Source organism: Asterias rubens, chromosome 22, assembly GCF_902459465.1.
Source record: "Asterias rubens chromosome 22, eAstRub1.3, whole genome shotgun sequence".
In the NCBI taxonomy this organism is placed as follows: domain Eukaryota; kingdom Metazoa; phylum Echinodermata; class Asteroidea; order Forcipulatida; family Asteriidae; genus Asterias; species Asterias rubens.
In genome coordinates, this window is record NC_047083.1 from 9,315,050 (window position 1) to 9,331,690 (window position 16,641).

General features: G+C 37.8%; 1 protein-coding gene across 2 annotated transcripts in view; it reads right to left on the minus strand.

Annotated features, from left to right (window-relative positions):
• Positions 1-1,360: 1,360 nt before the first annotated feature.
• LOC117304960 (tetraspanin-4-like) overlaps positions 1,361-16,641 on the minus strand; it is a 39,134-nt gene continuing 23,853 nt past the window's right edge. For both annotated transcript variants that reach the window (XM_033789618.1, XM_033789617.1), the window contains exons 3-7: positions 8,643-8,840; positions 7,260-7,448; positions 6,120-6,254; positions 4,862-4,945; positions 1,361-4,074 (exon numbers count right to left, since the gene is read on the minus strand). In XM_033789618.1, the coding sequence (XP_033645509.1) occupies positions 3,976-4,074; positions 4,862-4,945; positions 6,120-6,254; positions 7,260-7,448; positions 8,643-8,840 (705 nt within the window). In that variant the 3' untranslated portion in view covers positions 1,361-3,975. The remainder of the gene's footprint in view (positions 4,075-4,861; positions 4,946-6,119; positions 6,255-7,259; positions 7,449-8,642; positions 8,841-16,641) is intronic.

The following is a 16,641-nucleotide window of genomic DNA, read 5'->3' on the forward strand; positions in this document are numbered from 1 at the left end:
CCACTTCAATGAAGACCGATGTGGTCAAATTGATACATTTATACCAGCAAAACCAAGCCTGTTAATATGGTTAATCCATAGAGAGTCAATATTTGCCAAAGAAAACTAATCCCAGACATGTTTTAGGGAAGGTAAGCCCTAAGGCTAAGTAAAAATAACTACTAGTTGATCGTCTGTGTTTTTCCAAGAAGAGGAGGACGAGGGCCTTTTTATTTGTTATTTCTTTCAAAGGTGACCGGCAAGCAAACTGGCCACCAGTTCTTTTCTTCAGTTTAAAGTCACCACTTACTTTAATATATAAATACAAGTTCTAAAAAGATAAGTAAGTTTTCATTAGAAATACAGACAAATTTTCAAAAAAAGAAAAAAGGTTAAATAAAAAATAAAATATAAAAAAATTATGCGGCCGCATCAAAAAAGGATGAGAGAGGGGACGATCAACTGTTTTTTTAATTGTTTTTATTGGCTTAAGATATTCGCCGCGGTATATGACGTTTTTTAGCGGCCATGTTACGTAATAGGGCTTGCCCTGGGCAAAGTTCACTATTAATTAATGACGAATGTCGAGAGCATGTGGTGGTTCAGTGAACGCCTTTTGAAGCAAGATATATGTTTTTAATAGTTTCACTTCCAACTTCTGGTTTAAAACGTTGGAAATGCTAAGTTGTGCGTCTTTCCTTTTACAAACGGGACAGTTCTTTTCAAAACTGAGAAGTCTCCCGGGAAAAAACCCGAACAACCTTCTCCGCGGTATATAGCAAGACAGTTCTCTATAAAACAAACTATACCTTGCAAGCAGATACACTCATGGTGTTACCGCAAACCAAATATTTATTAATACCTCACCATGCAATGCCTTAAATCCCATTTTGACCCCTTGCACGCATATCACCTACGGCGACCAATGCCACGCCTAAAACGCGCACTTCACTGCATAACGCACAGCATACTCTATGCATAGAGTTATATATGAAAATGCACAGTGAAATTGCCCACCAGTATGGCGCATTCAAGATTTTTCTGCTGATGACGTCAGGTGAAATGGGTCAATACAATGGAGATTTATAATTCACAAATAAAACAAACCCACACGATTTCAATTCTTTTAGTACAAAAGTAGTTTCTTTAATCAAACTAAAACCATAATTCCCACAATTGAACATTTAAACAACAGCGATATATACATAGAAAGTATAAGCAAAGTAAAGTTTCCCTGGTCTACTCACCACTAGAATTGTATACGGAGTGAATCTTAAAATGGGCTTCGATGTATGAACGACTATGGTAAGTCTAAAACAAATCCTTAGGGTGTGGAACCATGTTTTGCTGACAACAAAAGGCTTTATTTGATTTCGTTTAAAAACAAATTTTTACACCTTGTCAATCACCATAGAACAAGGACAAAACTGTTCTTTATGATAGCTTTCTGGGAGACGTTTCACACAGAAACGTTTTTCAGATTGCGATGTTTTTGAATCCTTCCCTCTCCCTAAAACTTCATTCCTTAGAAGGCAATTATTTCTGAAAAAGGTACACATTATCATCAACAGCTGCAGTGCTTCTCACTTTTTAAGTAAGTTGTTATTGGTAATTAATTTTTGGAATTACGTTCGTGTGTGATGAACGCTGCTTGCAAGTTTGCAGATGTAAATTTTGCCTCAATATTCAATTTGTATTTTTACCGCCTTGCCCAATTTATCAGTCAGGGCAAACATTATTACACAGATTACAAGCGTTGGTCATAATGTACTAATCAATAAGCTAAAAGCCAAACACATTCTTGTGATTGCCTATGCAGACCACACCCGGGCACATTACCCCCAACCATGGAGCCAACCACTCGTGGCAACCACGGTGGTATCGCTCGGGCCCACAGGTCTCATCCAAGACCGCTAGGACGGACATGCAGGTGGCCTTGTATATCATTTTCAGAACTGAGATGTCTCCCGAATTCCGAAAATCTACTCCGCAGTATAGTAGAATATAGCAAGACAGTTCTCTAAAGAACCAAATCTACATGTAATGTCAAGTAGACCACTCTATGAGTAGACACAAACATGGTGTTACCGCAAACCAAATGCATTACATGTATAGTTTTTGTTCTGATCTTTGTTTACATCCCGCAACAGCGCCACCAACGTAAACACGAGGTACTTGCTTTTCAGAACCAGTGATTTCATCGGATACAATAATTTCATTGGACACGTGTTTGATTGGTCCGAGGTGGCGTTTGGCAGCGTGCACTTGCGGTCGTCTGCATTGAATGAAGGTGAAAGGTGATTATGGACGGGGATTGACCTGGCGTAATTCACGAGCCTCAAAGTGTGACGTCAGATGTTCAGGCTAACTGGTACCCTGTCTTTATCCGCAATCATAAATGCAGGCACTGGTATTACAGGCCCAACGATTTAACTGACTACAATGATTCCATTGGATAAACGCAGTGACGTAAAGCTTTCCATATCTGTGTTTTGATTGGTCAGAGGTGGTGTAGTTTGTCGGCTTGTGCTTTCGATCGTGTGCATGCAGAATGCACATCATGTTTGCATCATGTTACCAAGTTGTTTTATTCACTGTGTAATATGATTACGTGTGATTTGACTGCGAATCTTCGCATGAAATGAATGTTCGTGTATGCAAGTTATGTTGTTTTATTCACTGGGTTTTTACCAAACTTGAATACAACTTGAGAATTTTTAACAACTCTTGTCTGTTTCTTAAATGGTGGCATCAGGAGATTAAATATTAATTCTTTGTTTTTTGGAAATCCATCAGGGGTTCTACTTTTTTGTTTTCTATCCTGATAAGTGTATGTATGTTTTCTTTATCGTGCTTTGTACCTTGCAATTTTACCTGTGAAATTAATAAATGAATGAATGAATGAATGAATGGGTCCACAACCTAAGAAAGAATCTATTTACATTTTAGAAATGCATTCTTACATTTGTTAAACTATGACTGATGAATACAATCGCTCAACTCTATTTTCTTTTAGATTAAAGTTTTAAAAATTGTTTAAAAGAATTAAGTACAAACATACAGTTAAAATAAATAGTACGCAAAAGTTTAAATATTATGCCAAAAAAAAAAAAACAGAAAAGAAAAAAAACCGGTGGCCCTAAAATGTTTGCATAAAAATATTTCAGTGTTAAACAAACCCTAAGAAAGTGCATGGTGAATCAGTTGAGTTAATACTAGTTACTGTTTTTTCGGTGCTACAAATTTTGTTCATTTTAGGCAGGCAGATTTGGTCCTTTGAATTAATTTTTTTTTTTATAACAATAAATAAGCTCAGGTTTACCAACATGTTCACAATGTCATGGTTTAGTATACGCTTTAGGTTACTGAATCACATTTTGTCAGATTCTTCCAGGGGAAAACAAATTTAGAAAAAAAAGTAAGAATATCTGGCCAGTTCAAGGAATATTTAACATAATTTATGTAGCCCTTTACTTTTTTACATTTTCAGCAATGCAAGTAAAATATCCGGACAGATGTTTAAAAAAAATTTGTAGTCGTTGCTCAAACAACATTTAAAATCCATTTCAAATTACATACAAAAATCATGATTCAAAATTTACATTTTTGATTATAAAAATCCCACATAAATCTGACTTTGCCTTTAAGGAGGCAGATAAAACTTCGGAGACCACTCCTGATTGCGGAGATGCGAAGATTTCATTCCCCAGCTCAACTACCAATCACTAAATTGAAACACTTGGCTCCGCCTACTCTATTACCAGTTTTCATTTTCATTGGCTGCCTCAGTTGTCAATCAGTTTAACTCCGCCCACATATCTCCATAATTGTCATTGGCTGTCTGATCAGTGTAGTAATAATTTAAAGGCATGGTCAATTGAAAGGAATTATAAAAACAAAATTGTTGAATTTATTTCAATCACTGTAAGCCCCTCCCACAAATCAATCTACCTGATGCCATTGGCCGCTTAGGCTGTCAATCACGGATGTCCGAGTCTAGTCCATGTCATAGTAGCTAGTCCCACAGCATCTGTTCTTTCCGTGCCCAAACTTAAGAATGTAGTACATGGCCAGGATGAAAATGATGAGGAGTAACTGAAAAATTGGGAGAAAGAATAGTTTGAAAGGAACATTACAGACTTGGTTTTGCTAACAAAACAGTTGCTGGCAGTGTAAGCACTTTACATGTATGTAATTCACCATATACATTAACTGACAAATATGTAGAAGTTTGAGATCGATCGGCCATTTGGGTCACAAGAAAATAGTGAAAACCAGAGTACACATTTTACATGACATCGATGCAAAAAATAAATAAACAAATAAATAAAAACTTGGAATAAAAGCTTGGAATTGTGATCGTAAGCGCAGAACACGGCGGTAAGCAGAGCCATGAAATTGGGCCCAGAATCAAAATGAGACCACAGTTTTATCATCTATGCCGTTTCCCCAATTACAACAAAATCACAGGCATGTTACTCGAGTGGGATTCGAACCCACGACCCTTGCAATTCTAGAGCAGTGTCATACCAACTAGACCACCGAGATTGCCCGTTGGCTAGTAAAAACCAAAATGAAAATCTTTATCCCCGATGCAAATTTAACATCTACTAAATTATATGTAAGTAACATCTCGATAATTTTGGATTTGTAAAAGCGAATCTTTTAGTCCATGATCTTCAACAATCCAGATGAACTTTTTCAATGAATTGAAGATTTATATCTTCTGTTTCAGACTTGTCTGGTTCTGAGTTTACTGGCCCAGAGGTAAAATCACTGGCCTCGAACCGGTGGGCCAGTAATTTCGAGGGTTGACAGATCTGGAAAGTATATATTAAATGGCCCCCATTTTGTGGTCAATGATTTGAGTCATTAAACCTACCTGCAGTAGAATGCATGCTATGCAGATGACACCTATCAGATAAAGGCCGCTGTTCACTGTTCCCACCATAGCATCTCCACAACTCTGCAAAAAAAAACAAAAAAAAAACCCATAATTGGTTATGATAAAAATCTATAAGAACAATTAAAGACATGCTATGCCTGACCAAGGCACTTCCTGCTAAAACCCATAACTAGGTTTATTTATTTACTCATAAAAACAGAAGAGCTTACAAATACAAATATAATTTAGGCCTGTTGTCCCAAATTTACTGATGTAAACGCCCTACGAATCTTAGTTAACTGTTAAAATCAATAGTTACTTGTATTTCCTCAAAATTAAAACCACATAGTTTAATAATTTAATAAAGAACACAACGAAATGATGTTCACTTTGTGCAGTATTTTCAATCTCACTGGAGGGGGGGGGGGCTAGAGGGGATGGAACAAGAGTTTGGTGTTAGGGAGGCTCCCCACCCCCTAAATATGTCACTGAAAAGAATTTACAAGAAAATGTAACAGAGAGGACGAAAAGTCGTCAAAACATGGTAAATGAACTGAAGCTGAGGGCTGGTGGGCTTCACAAACACAGCTGTCTGTAGAAAAATGTTTAAGAAACTTGTTCAACACAATGTCAACATCCATGGAATACTTTCCTTATGAGAAAGGAACAATGTAACACAATGTCAATATTTATATCTGTCAAGAAGGTGGTTTTCAGTGCAAACAATTCTGGGCCTGAAAAAATACCTTGTGAGAATGGCTGTCAGTCAATCGGGACAGAGAAAACAAAGTATACAAAGACAAATTGAACAATAAGAAGTGCCCTTATTCTCAAAAGATCAGAAGACATTTTATTGAATAAATTTTCATCGTGGATAGAAATAAAGGAAGAGACAAAAAGGGATTCCTTCCTATAAAACAAAAACCTGACAAGAAAATGTTTTTATTTTTTACTTGGCCTTTATATTGAGACCAATACTAAGAAAAGTAATTTCTATTGTTTGTATAGCTTCAAACCAAAACAATTCAAGTCAGCAAGTAGGCAGAAAAGGAGAGGGTATGAGGGGTTTCTACACAAGAAACTGACAAGAAACTGTTTTTATTTTTGACTTGGCCTTAAGGAGTTAATAGTGAGAAAAGTGATCGCCTAATTTTGTACAGTTTGTATAGCTTCAAACCAAAACACTTCAAGAAGGACTTGGGAGTTGGGAGGAGAGGGGGTTGGGAGGAGGGGTTGCTATGCCGAGCCTACGCACCTCCTTCCAGATTTCATCAAGAGCCATTCCACATCCCTTTGAGACCACTCTGCAGCAGCTGTCTGGCGTGTCTGCCGAGTCGAACCGGCCGTACTCGTACCAATCGGATGGCGCCTCGACACCACAACATTGCTCCTGTGGATAATAAAAAATAATAGTATTGAACATTTCTAGTCCGCCATGTCTGTCAATGATGACACTCCTGGCGCAAAAAAACAAGAACTCTGCAAGATAACCAATCGAACAAAATTTAAAGAAAAGAAGAAGAAAAACAGGAAATAACATTTTTAGATTCGATCTGAAAGCTTATTGATAAAAAGGTTACAAAAATAGCTTATGGCCCAACATTTCGTCACTACATTAACATGTAGGAACAGAGTTTTTCTCAAAGTCTAAACGAGGGCTGCAAAATAAATCTCTTCTTCAGTTCTTGAAAGTGCCAAGGTTTTAAGACTTCGATCACAGTCGCCTTGACAACAAATAATCCATCTGATCGCAGATGGAATGTGGGCACATTTGTTTTTTACTTTTCCGTTACCATGGTAACCGACAATATCCGCTAATGGATTTGGCCTTTACAGTTTGAGTGACCTTAAACCTCCATTGTCGAGAACACTTTACTAGAGTACAGTTGAGCACTGTCACAAAGAAGTTCAGATAACTGTTCTGGAAATGCCCTTTTACGAGGCAATCCATCGACTCACAGCGCTACAATGGCCCCAATTTCATATCCGGATTGATCAATATGTAGCTAAAAATATAATAAAAATGGAATTTTGGAAGTTTGACCAAGGACGCTGAATTGCCATGTGGGTCTTTTTAATGTTTTCCTACTTTATCTTGGTTTTAAATGCTCTACATGGAATGTGTTTTCTGTAATGTGTATTCTGGAGCATTCTTGAAGCCTATTACGAAATTGATAATAACAAAAATTGAAATATTTTTGCGTATTTTGCAAATATTTGTGTGATTTGTCAAACGGGTTTATCAAGAAATTATTTTCATACAAACTAATGTTTATTTTTGTCTTAAAAGAAAAAGTTTCCAAAATGAATTTCTTTTTTTTGTGCTTTGAATGAAACTTGCGCAAACTGCGCGTAAATTAGCTCGTAAAGTCCCGATATTCATGACACGACTTACATCAATCTGGATTCTGTCCCACGCCGCGGTGAACCCCTCTCGCTCCGGATGACCGTAGTTGGCCATTTCTTTCTTTGACCCCTGCAAGATGTACGCCTTCACATAATCATCTTCGTACCAGAGACCAACGAAGGCAATTATGACGATGGACACCTCGAGGCAGATGCAGAACACCACTAGGAAATAGAACTGTGGATGATGAAGAAAAAAACAAATTGACTATAAAGAGGTTTGGCAGGTCTACGGACATTAATAAAAAATACAGCATTTGTAGGGTGTATTTCATCTGTTAAAGGCAGTGGACACTATCGGTAATTACTCAAATAATTATGTACAAAAGTTACTTGCCAAGGAGCAATGGAGAGCTGTTGATGGTATAAAACATTGTGAGAAAAGGCTCCCTCTGAATTAAGGTAGTTTTTGAGAAAGAGGTAATTTCTCACTCAAATAATAAACAACTTCAGGCCTGAAGCCATTTTTAAGGCATCTGAAAGCACACAACTTGTGCAACAATGGTGGGTTTTTTTCTTGCATTATTCTCTTGCAACTTCGATGACCAATTGAGTTCAAATTTTCATAGATTTGTTAACACTCCATTTCTGACATGTTTTTACCGGGCATCATATTAATTGTTCACCCCTTGCTTCTTTCTGTGTGCTTTCTGACTTCCTCTATTCATGTATCACTTCACTGCTTGTGTATGTTATATAAAAAAATTATGTCATTTAGCCTTGGAGAAAAACTGCTAAAATCGAAATGTCAAGCAATTAACCACTTTTTGTAATTATCTTTATAATATTCATATACTCATTATGTGTGGTTGTTGCTTAGTCATTGTATTATAACCTTCAACCAACATTGCACTATGCATGATGCATCAACGCTGTATTACAGCTAAGCCTAATCAACAACACCCCCCCCCCCACAATCTAATAAATGTTTCAGCGTTGCCTCGTTAGTGGCATCCACTAATTAATCATTCAAACTAATGACTAAGCCGTTGAGACTTCTTCTTCTCCTTTAATACATTGACTAGAAGAGACATTTGTTTTCTGAGACAACAAACGTGCATTCATCTAATGGTAATTTCACTGGACTGTCCCACAGTAAAACATCAAAACTGACAACATCGGCTCGTTTCAGAGCCAACACTCCCTCAAAAGAGCTGCATTCTCATGAAGACAAGCAGAGAAAACTGTTTTGAAACATCGAGACCACACCGGCTCTTTTCAGAGCAAACACTCACACAAAAGAGATTTACACATTACACCGCAAGAAAGAGATTTACACATACCCACAAGTTTACTGTTTATTAATTTTCATAGTTTCTACCGACTCTTAACATATATATTTTGTTTGGTCTAGGCGATAAAGACTTCTTACCGTGACTAAGAGACATTTGTTTTCCGAGACACCAGCGCAGCATCCAACCAGAGCGACCAGGATGATAATAAAGGCAATGATGAGGAGTGCATAGGCGATGTAGATGTAGGAGACACCCCCGATGAGCGAGGCGTAGGTTCCGTTAACCACGCCCACTAGAACGTGGATGCCGACGCCCAAAAGGAGCACCCCAGTACACTGATATGAAAGAAGAAAAGAAATAACAACATTAATTACATTTAGACATCTGTTACATATTGTAAACAAATTTTGAAAAAAAAAAAACAATTTAAAAAAGGAAAACTTTTATAATTAGAAGACGGCTTATACTTCTCGCACGGAAGCAACAAAGGCGATTGCCTCCATGCCCCCTGGTCATTGCCTTGGTGCCCTTGAAATGCTCCAGTAGAAAGTTACAATTTCCTCATATATTAGGGTGCTCTTTTCAAAGAGAAAACACTTCAGTGCCCTTGCCCTTTTAAAGCCATAGGACCCTTTCGGAATAGAAACAACAACAAAGTTCATAGATTTACAAATAACTTACAGGGTTTACAGAAGGGAATGGTGAAAGCCTTCTCTTGAAATATTATTCCATGAAATGCTTTACTTTATCAATTCTCGATATTGAGAATTACGGATTTATTTTTAAACACATGTCACGACACGGCGATATACAAGTTGTGATACACGAAGTGTGGGCCTTGGAAATTACTGTTTATCGAAAGTGTTCAATGGCTTTAACAACAAAGCCTACAGGCCTGGTAACATACATTGTACTCTAAACCAATTTTGGAAAAACAAGAAAGAAGAAATTCCCGTTATATTTAGGTAAAGTTTGCACCAAAGTAGCACCATCATAACCATGGTAAATCTATTTTCATTTAAAGGGTACTCCTGAGGTCCCAGGTTCAAATCCTGCTCTAGTAATTTTTGTTTTCTTTGTTTTAAGCCAAAATATTGATTCAATTCGATTCCATTGCCAAGCAATATTGTCATCTCAGACGCTTGGGAAAACACAAAGCATTTCTGTAGATTTCCTGCGACACAATAGAAATCCCTGACAATACCATCTCCAATACTGCAGTGTTGATTTCAGTTCATGGACTTGAATAGTGCAATCCTCCATTTGATTACCTCTGGATACAATGGGCCACATGGAAACAAAAACTTGTTTGTTGTTCTTCACTTCATGTAAATCACAGCATTTTTTGTGGAGATGGAGGGTTGGGGTCAAACTAGGGTGATGCATCGTCGAAAACAAAAATAACAATAAAAATTAGATATCGGCATTTTCACCAAGTGGTAAAGAGTACTCTTTGAGGAAATTTCTGGGCACCAAGGCAATGACCAGGGGGCATGGAAGCAATCTCCTTTGTTGTCTCCATGAAGTATCAGGCCCGAGGGAGTGGGGGGGGATGGGGAGGTAGGTCAAACTACGATGACGCATTTTCAAACCGAGACATTCCAAAATGTCTTGAAAAGGATAAGGCCAAGAAATTAAATAGAACATTCTGTAAATTAATCCCTTGCAACTGGAGCACAGATTTTTTGTTCCATCGGAAATCCTGGGACTAGATTATTTTTAAATGATTTGTAAATGTAGATAAAAACAAAAAAACTAAACCTTTGAAAAATTGGTATGACACTGCTCTAGATTTGCAAAGGTGGTGGGTTCGAATCCCACCAGAGTAATATGCCTGTGATTTGTTCACAGAACTCAATGAAAGTGCTGAGTACACAGTTCTTGGTCATCGAAGTTGCAAGAAAATGATGAGAGAAAAAAACACCCTTGTTGGACGAATTTGTGTTCTTTCAGACAGGAACAAAAACTTCTGGCCAGAAGTCTTTTATTACTTTAGTGAGAAATTACATCTTTCTCAAAATCTATGCTACTTCAGAGGGAGCCGTTTCTCACAATGTTTTATACTATCAACAGCTCTCCAATGCTCGTTACAAAGTCAGTTCTTAAGTTAATATTTGTTTTGAGTAATTACCAAACGTGTACCTTCCCTTTAAACATCAATGCATTCTTTGTCGCTGCAAGTTTATATATAATTTGCCAATCAGAATGAGGCAATACGGGGGAAATCTCATGCATTCTGACGACTTCTTTGTTTTACGATCTTCTTCGTTTCTCTCTCTCAGAGAAAAACCTATCCTCCTCCAATTGAACTTCCCTCTTCCATAGAAATCCTTTTGCGGGAGAAACATCTCATGCATTCTGACAAATTCTTTGTATCACGATCTTCTTCGTCCCTCTCAACAAAAAAACCCTCTCCTCGCTTGAACTTCCCTCTTCTACAGGAATCCCTTTGCAGGAGAGATCTCACATATATGCATTCTGACAAATTCTTTGTATCAAAACCTTCATCTCTCTCTCTGAGAAAAAAACAACATATCCCCTTCCAGTTGAACTTCCACAGGAATCCCTTTTACATTTCATTGGAACAAGAGAGTACATGTATCCTCCTGCAATCCGATCCGGCACTCTTCACTAAGTCAATAGTCTAGAGAGAATGTGATCTAAACAAAGGATCTTCTTCCTCGCTTTTCTCTTCCCCCTTCCACCCCCCCCCCTCCCCCACTGCCTCTCCATCAGAGGTATCCTTTGTCCCACCATTATTAGCTGAATGGAATCAAATTTAATTATGGGTGGCTGAGCGATGACAAAGCTCCCAGCAAATAGACGCCTGGGCCATCAGAGGTTAGATTCCTGTATATGATTCTGCTATCGGTGGCCATATTGAAATGATTAATAGTGTCTTGGAACATCCAAGTCTTGAAACATCCAAGACCATCGTTCTTTTCCTTCAGACGGAAGGATACGTTTTGTAATGGTAAACACTCAAAACATTTATTAGATAGAAATTTGCATCATGATTAAGAATTATTAATTTTAGTTTACCCATACACCAATGTGAGTTGCATGACATTCACAGGCCGGATACTTCATGGAGGCAACGAAGGCGATTGCCTCCGTTGCCCCTTGCCATTGCCTTGATGCCCATGAAATGATCCAGTAGAAATGTACAATTTCCTCATAGGGTGCCCTTGCCAAATAGAAAATTGCCTTGGTGCCCTTGTCCTTTCAAAAACGAAGCATACAGGCCTGGCTTCATTTTTGAAGGGGAAGGGGCACCAAGGCATGTTTTCCTTGGTCTTGGTAAAGGGCACCTTATAAGGAAATTCTCAAATTCTACTAGAGCATTTCAAGGGCACCAAGGCAATTACCAGGAGGCATGGAGGCGATTGCCCACTGCCTGCTTCCCCTAACTAGCACAAGTGCGATATTATAGTGGCATCTGGTAGCGCACACTTCAGTATATAAATCAAGCCCCAAGGAATGTTTTCATTTCTGATTCATGTTTTGACAAGAGTTATCATCAGTGTCAATATCAGCATACCGAGCATACCATTATGTATGTACATGTGTGGGAAATATGTATCCACTCACGAGTATGACAGTTGTGAAATTTGCATGCCGATTCTAAACAAAATAATTTAAAGACAGGAGACACTATTGGTGTATCTAAACATATGCATAAAATAACAAACCTGTGAAAATTTGAGCTCAATTGGTCGTCGAAGTTGCTAGATATGAATAAAACAAAAATTACCATTGTCACACCAAGTTGTGTGCTTTCAGATGCTTGATTTCGAGACCTCAAATTCTAAACTTGAGGTCTCAAAATCAAATTTGTGGAAAGTTACTTCTTTCTTGAAAACTACTCCACTCCAAAGGGAGCCGTTTCTCACAATGTTTTATATTATCAACCTCTCCCCATTACTCGTTACAAAGTAAGGTTTTATGTTATTAATTATTTTGAGTAATTACCAAAATTGTCCACTGCCTTAAGAAAAATCCTTACGGAATGCTCCAGGGGCCAATTTCATAGAGCTGCTTAAGCAAAAAATTTGCTTAAGCACGAAAATACATGTACAGGTAGCTTGCTTATTTTACACATGTTTCTGGCCAAATGTCATGCCATACATACTGCTTGTGACTGGTATTTAGCTGTTGTTTACTTAGCATAACAATTGAGTTGAGTCTTGGCCGGCACTCTGATTTTACTAAGCAAGGATATTTCTGCTTCAGCAATTTTTGTTTGCTTAAGAAGCAGCTCTATGAAGTTGATCCCAGATTGCACAGTTAGGGCTGGGGACCTAGTTTCAGTTCAAACGTGGTGAGAACCCAGTTCCAAGGTATCATGTATTTCAATGTAAAGAGCTCTCTATTTTAACGAAATATTTGTTCTAACTTTGAATTCCACACGTGGCAACTCCAACTTTTTTAAACCGCTAAATAGTCTTATATTTTTGCACTCTATTTTTGCACGCTTCTTTCTCTCCCACATCACGGAGTGTTTCCACATCATCCTCTAATTCTACTTCTGGGTCTTTGTGATGGTTGTTCTTGTAGATCTTTTGACTGCGGACAATTTGTTAATGTTTGCTGGTGAAAAAAACACAAAAAAAATGAAACACAACACAAAACAACCTCAGATAAGAAATAGAACAAAGTTATTTTTGGCAGCTTCTTTTTTAAATAAAAACCTTAAAACAACAAACCAACCTCAGTCGAGAAATAGAGCGCTGTTATTTTGGGCAGAAAGTCAGAATTTAAAATAAAAACCTTAAAACAACAAAACAACCGCAGATCAGAAATAGAACGCTGTTATTTTGAGAGCTTCAGAAAGTCAGTGTTTAAAATAAAAACCTTAAAGACGATACGAGCCCCCTGGCATTTCCTTTGTAAAGACGGTACAACGGAGTGGAATTACAGGTATAAAGCATTCAACTACAACTAGGTCGGTTAAAGGCACTGTACACCTTTGGTAATTGTCAAAAACCAGGTTTCTCATTTAGTGTATCCCAACGTTATATGCATAAAATAACAAACCTGTGAAAATTTGGACTCATTTGGTCATCAAAGTTGCAAGAGAATAACGACAGAAAAAACACCCTTGTTGCACAAATTTGTATGCTTCCAGATGCATAAAAAGGCTTCTTTTAATATTTTAGTGAGAAATTACCTCTTTTGCAAAAACTTTGTAACTTCAACGGGAGCCATCTCTCAAAATGTTAAAACTTTTAACAGCTCTCCATCGCTCATTACCTAGTTTTTAGTGCTTACAATTATTTTGAGTAATTACCCAAAGTGTCCAGTGTCTTTAAACTCACAACCACTTCGGTTAAAAGTCACGGCTCCGGGCACTTTAGCGTATGGGTAAACAGAAAAGGATTTCTAGAAACGAAACGCACCCATGCATTAGGTTGTTTTTTTATCAGATAGCTGCATTTCGTTTTTAGGAAAGGGAAGAAAGCTGGAGCAATATTTGATTTACAAACAATCTCAGAGAATCAACGTAACACGAGACTGGACTCATACAATCTGGGAAATCGAAGGTGAATGCTTCAGAAATGCACAGAAACAGTTTTTTTTTTTTGATTGATTTGGTTAAAACTTGAACTATCAGCTTTTGATTTTGTGACCTACATTGAACTTACACATTAAGTAGGAGTTGAAACTTTGCATGGTTGAGATACGATATGGAAAGGTTTGCGGTAATGTTACACCATGAACTGACTCTCTCTAAATGAGTTGGGGTGGTTCTAAAAAGGACCTTTGGTTTAACTCGACGTTTCGATCAGTCTGCTCTTGATCGTCTTCTGGAAAAAAAGGTACTTTGTTTTTATAATTCAGTAACGCAGTTTTTCATTGTTACTTTGGAAATCGCCTTTGGATTCGGTGCTTTGTGCTATTAAAGTAATTGTTATGAACTGAAAGTAGAATGCAATGATTCATACAAATATCTGTTGTGAAGTTTTCCTTTGAACCAAATTGGTCTGAAATTTTGTAAGTAAAAATATTGGTTCTGCAAAATTATTTTATTCTACTATTTCAGAAACGTTCAAAATTCTACTGGAGCATTTTCAAGGGCACCGAGGCATGGAGACAATCGCCTTCGTTGACTCCGTGAAGTACTGAGGACTGGCACTTCTACAAGGAAGGAGTAGGGTGGATTGGAACTTTGCAGAGGGCACCACATCAAAAGTGCAGGGCAAAGCTAATTGCTGTGAGTGCCCTAGGTTAATTCAGGCCTGGACGTGTGTATGAACATGTACCACAAGGACCACAAAAAAAAAAAACTTATCACTTCAACTCAATTCAACCTGACGTAAACCCCTGTCAGTTATTTGTGGTCTGGGCACCGTGTTGGAATGAAGCAAAAAATGTGTACCGCCCAGGGCGATTTAATATCACTGATGATGATTGATAGCATTGGGACGTCAAGATTTGTTCATGCATCAAGTTCATCCTTATTGCACTGTAACTACATGTATTGCTCAAGTTACAAACTAGTGCGATAAACTGATATTGTATTTTAGATTGGAAAAAAGGGAGCAGACTTTAAAGGCACCGGATACCTTTGGTCATTGTCAAAGACCAGTAATTCTTACTTGGTGTTTCCCATCAACTAATATACATTGTATAATACTAAAAACAAACATTTGAAGATTTGGACTGAATTGGTCATTGAAGTTGCAAGAGAATACTAAAAGAAAAAGCACCCTTGTTGCACAATTGTGTGTGCTTTCAGATGCCTTAAAAAAATCTTCAAGCCTGAACTTTGTATTTTAATATTTGAGTGAGAAATTACTTTGTCAAAAACTACATTACTTTAGAGGGAGCTGTTACTCACAATGTTTTATACTATCAACAGCTCTCCATTATTCATTACAAGTAAGTTGAGTGCGTATAATTATTTTGAGTAATTACCAACAGTGTCCAGTGCCTTTAAGCGGAGTCCGATATAAAGGGTGTGCCATAGTCTATGATAAGTGTATTAGGGGCACACTGATTGCAATGTTGGAATGCTTGAGAAAGTTTAAAGAGCAACATTGAAGGGAAGGTCATACATTTTTTCTTAAAACGAATACCTAATCAAACAAGTACGTTGGATCCGAGCTATATGTAGTTGGGTAATATTCCAACTGTCCACCCAAGTTGGGATCTGCCCCAGTTATAGTTTGGAGAATTGTCATGCTGGGGCAACACATTATCAAGTCAGTAACCAGTGTGATGGGTCATCCCAACTGTAACACTCAACTAAAGTTGGGATGTTTCTATAGTTGGGACAGAGCGCCAACATTATAAGTAAAAGGTCTGGATGTGTGACAAACGTCACTTCTTGTCTGTTAACATAATTACACGGCCAGGTATCACAGGCTCTCCAGGGAGTTATTTACCAGCTCTGTTCAACTTAAATTTCACGCTTGCCTTGATGTGTGTACAGACTGGCTACTTGTACATGTAGAAGTGTCAATTATTCTTATGTACTAGAACAGGTCTTGTATTTTTTTCTTGAAAGGGCAGCTCAATTTTCCTCTGCATCTTGGGCACTTCAATGAGGAAGATTAAAATTTGTCTTGGAACTTTGCAAAGGGGGCACCACAGCAACAGGACACCATTCGCTTTTGCTGTATAGACGATGTGACCTCTGACGTCACACGAAAACTATAACATGATTCGCGCGCATACCGCCGGGCAAAACCTTTGTGTTTTGGCAGCCAGCTAGAAAGTGTACGCAATCTTACTGTGACTACGCAACTCAGTGCCCGGCGAAACATGACTTATATAGTGTTTTGTCAACAGAGGGCAGTTTGAATGTAAACATAGGTCACATCGTCTATACATATTACATATATATGAAAGTGCCCTGGGCTGTAATAATTACATTTTGTATTTTTTTTTTTTTTACTTAAAGGCAGTGGACAATATTGGTAACTACTCAAAATAATTATTAGCATAAAACCTTACACATGTACTTGGTAAAGAGTAATGGGGAGAGGTTGATAATATAAGATTTTGTGAGAGACGGCTCCCTCTGAAGTGAAGTAGTTTTTGAGAAAGAAGTAATTTTCCACGAATTTGATTTTGCGACCTCAGATTTTGAATGTGACGTCTCGAAATCAAGCATCTGAAAGCACACAATTT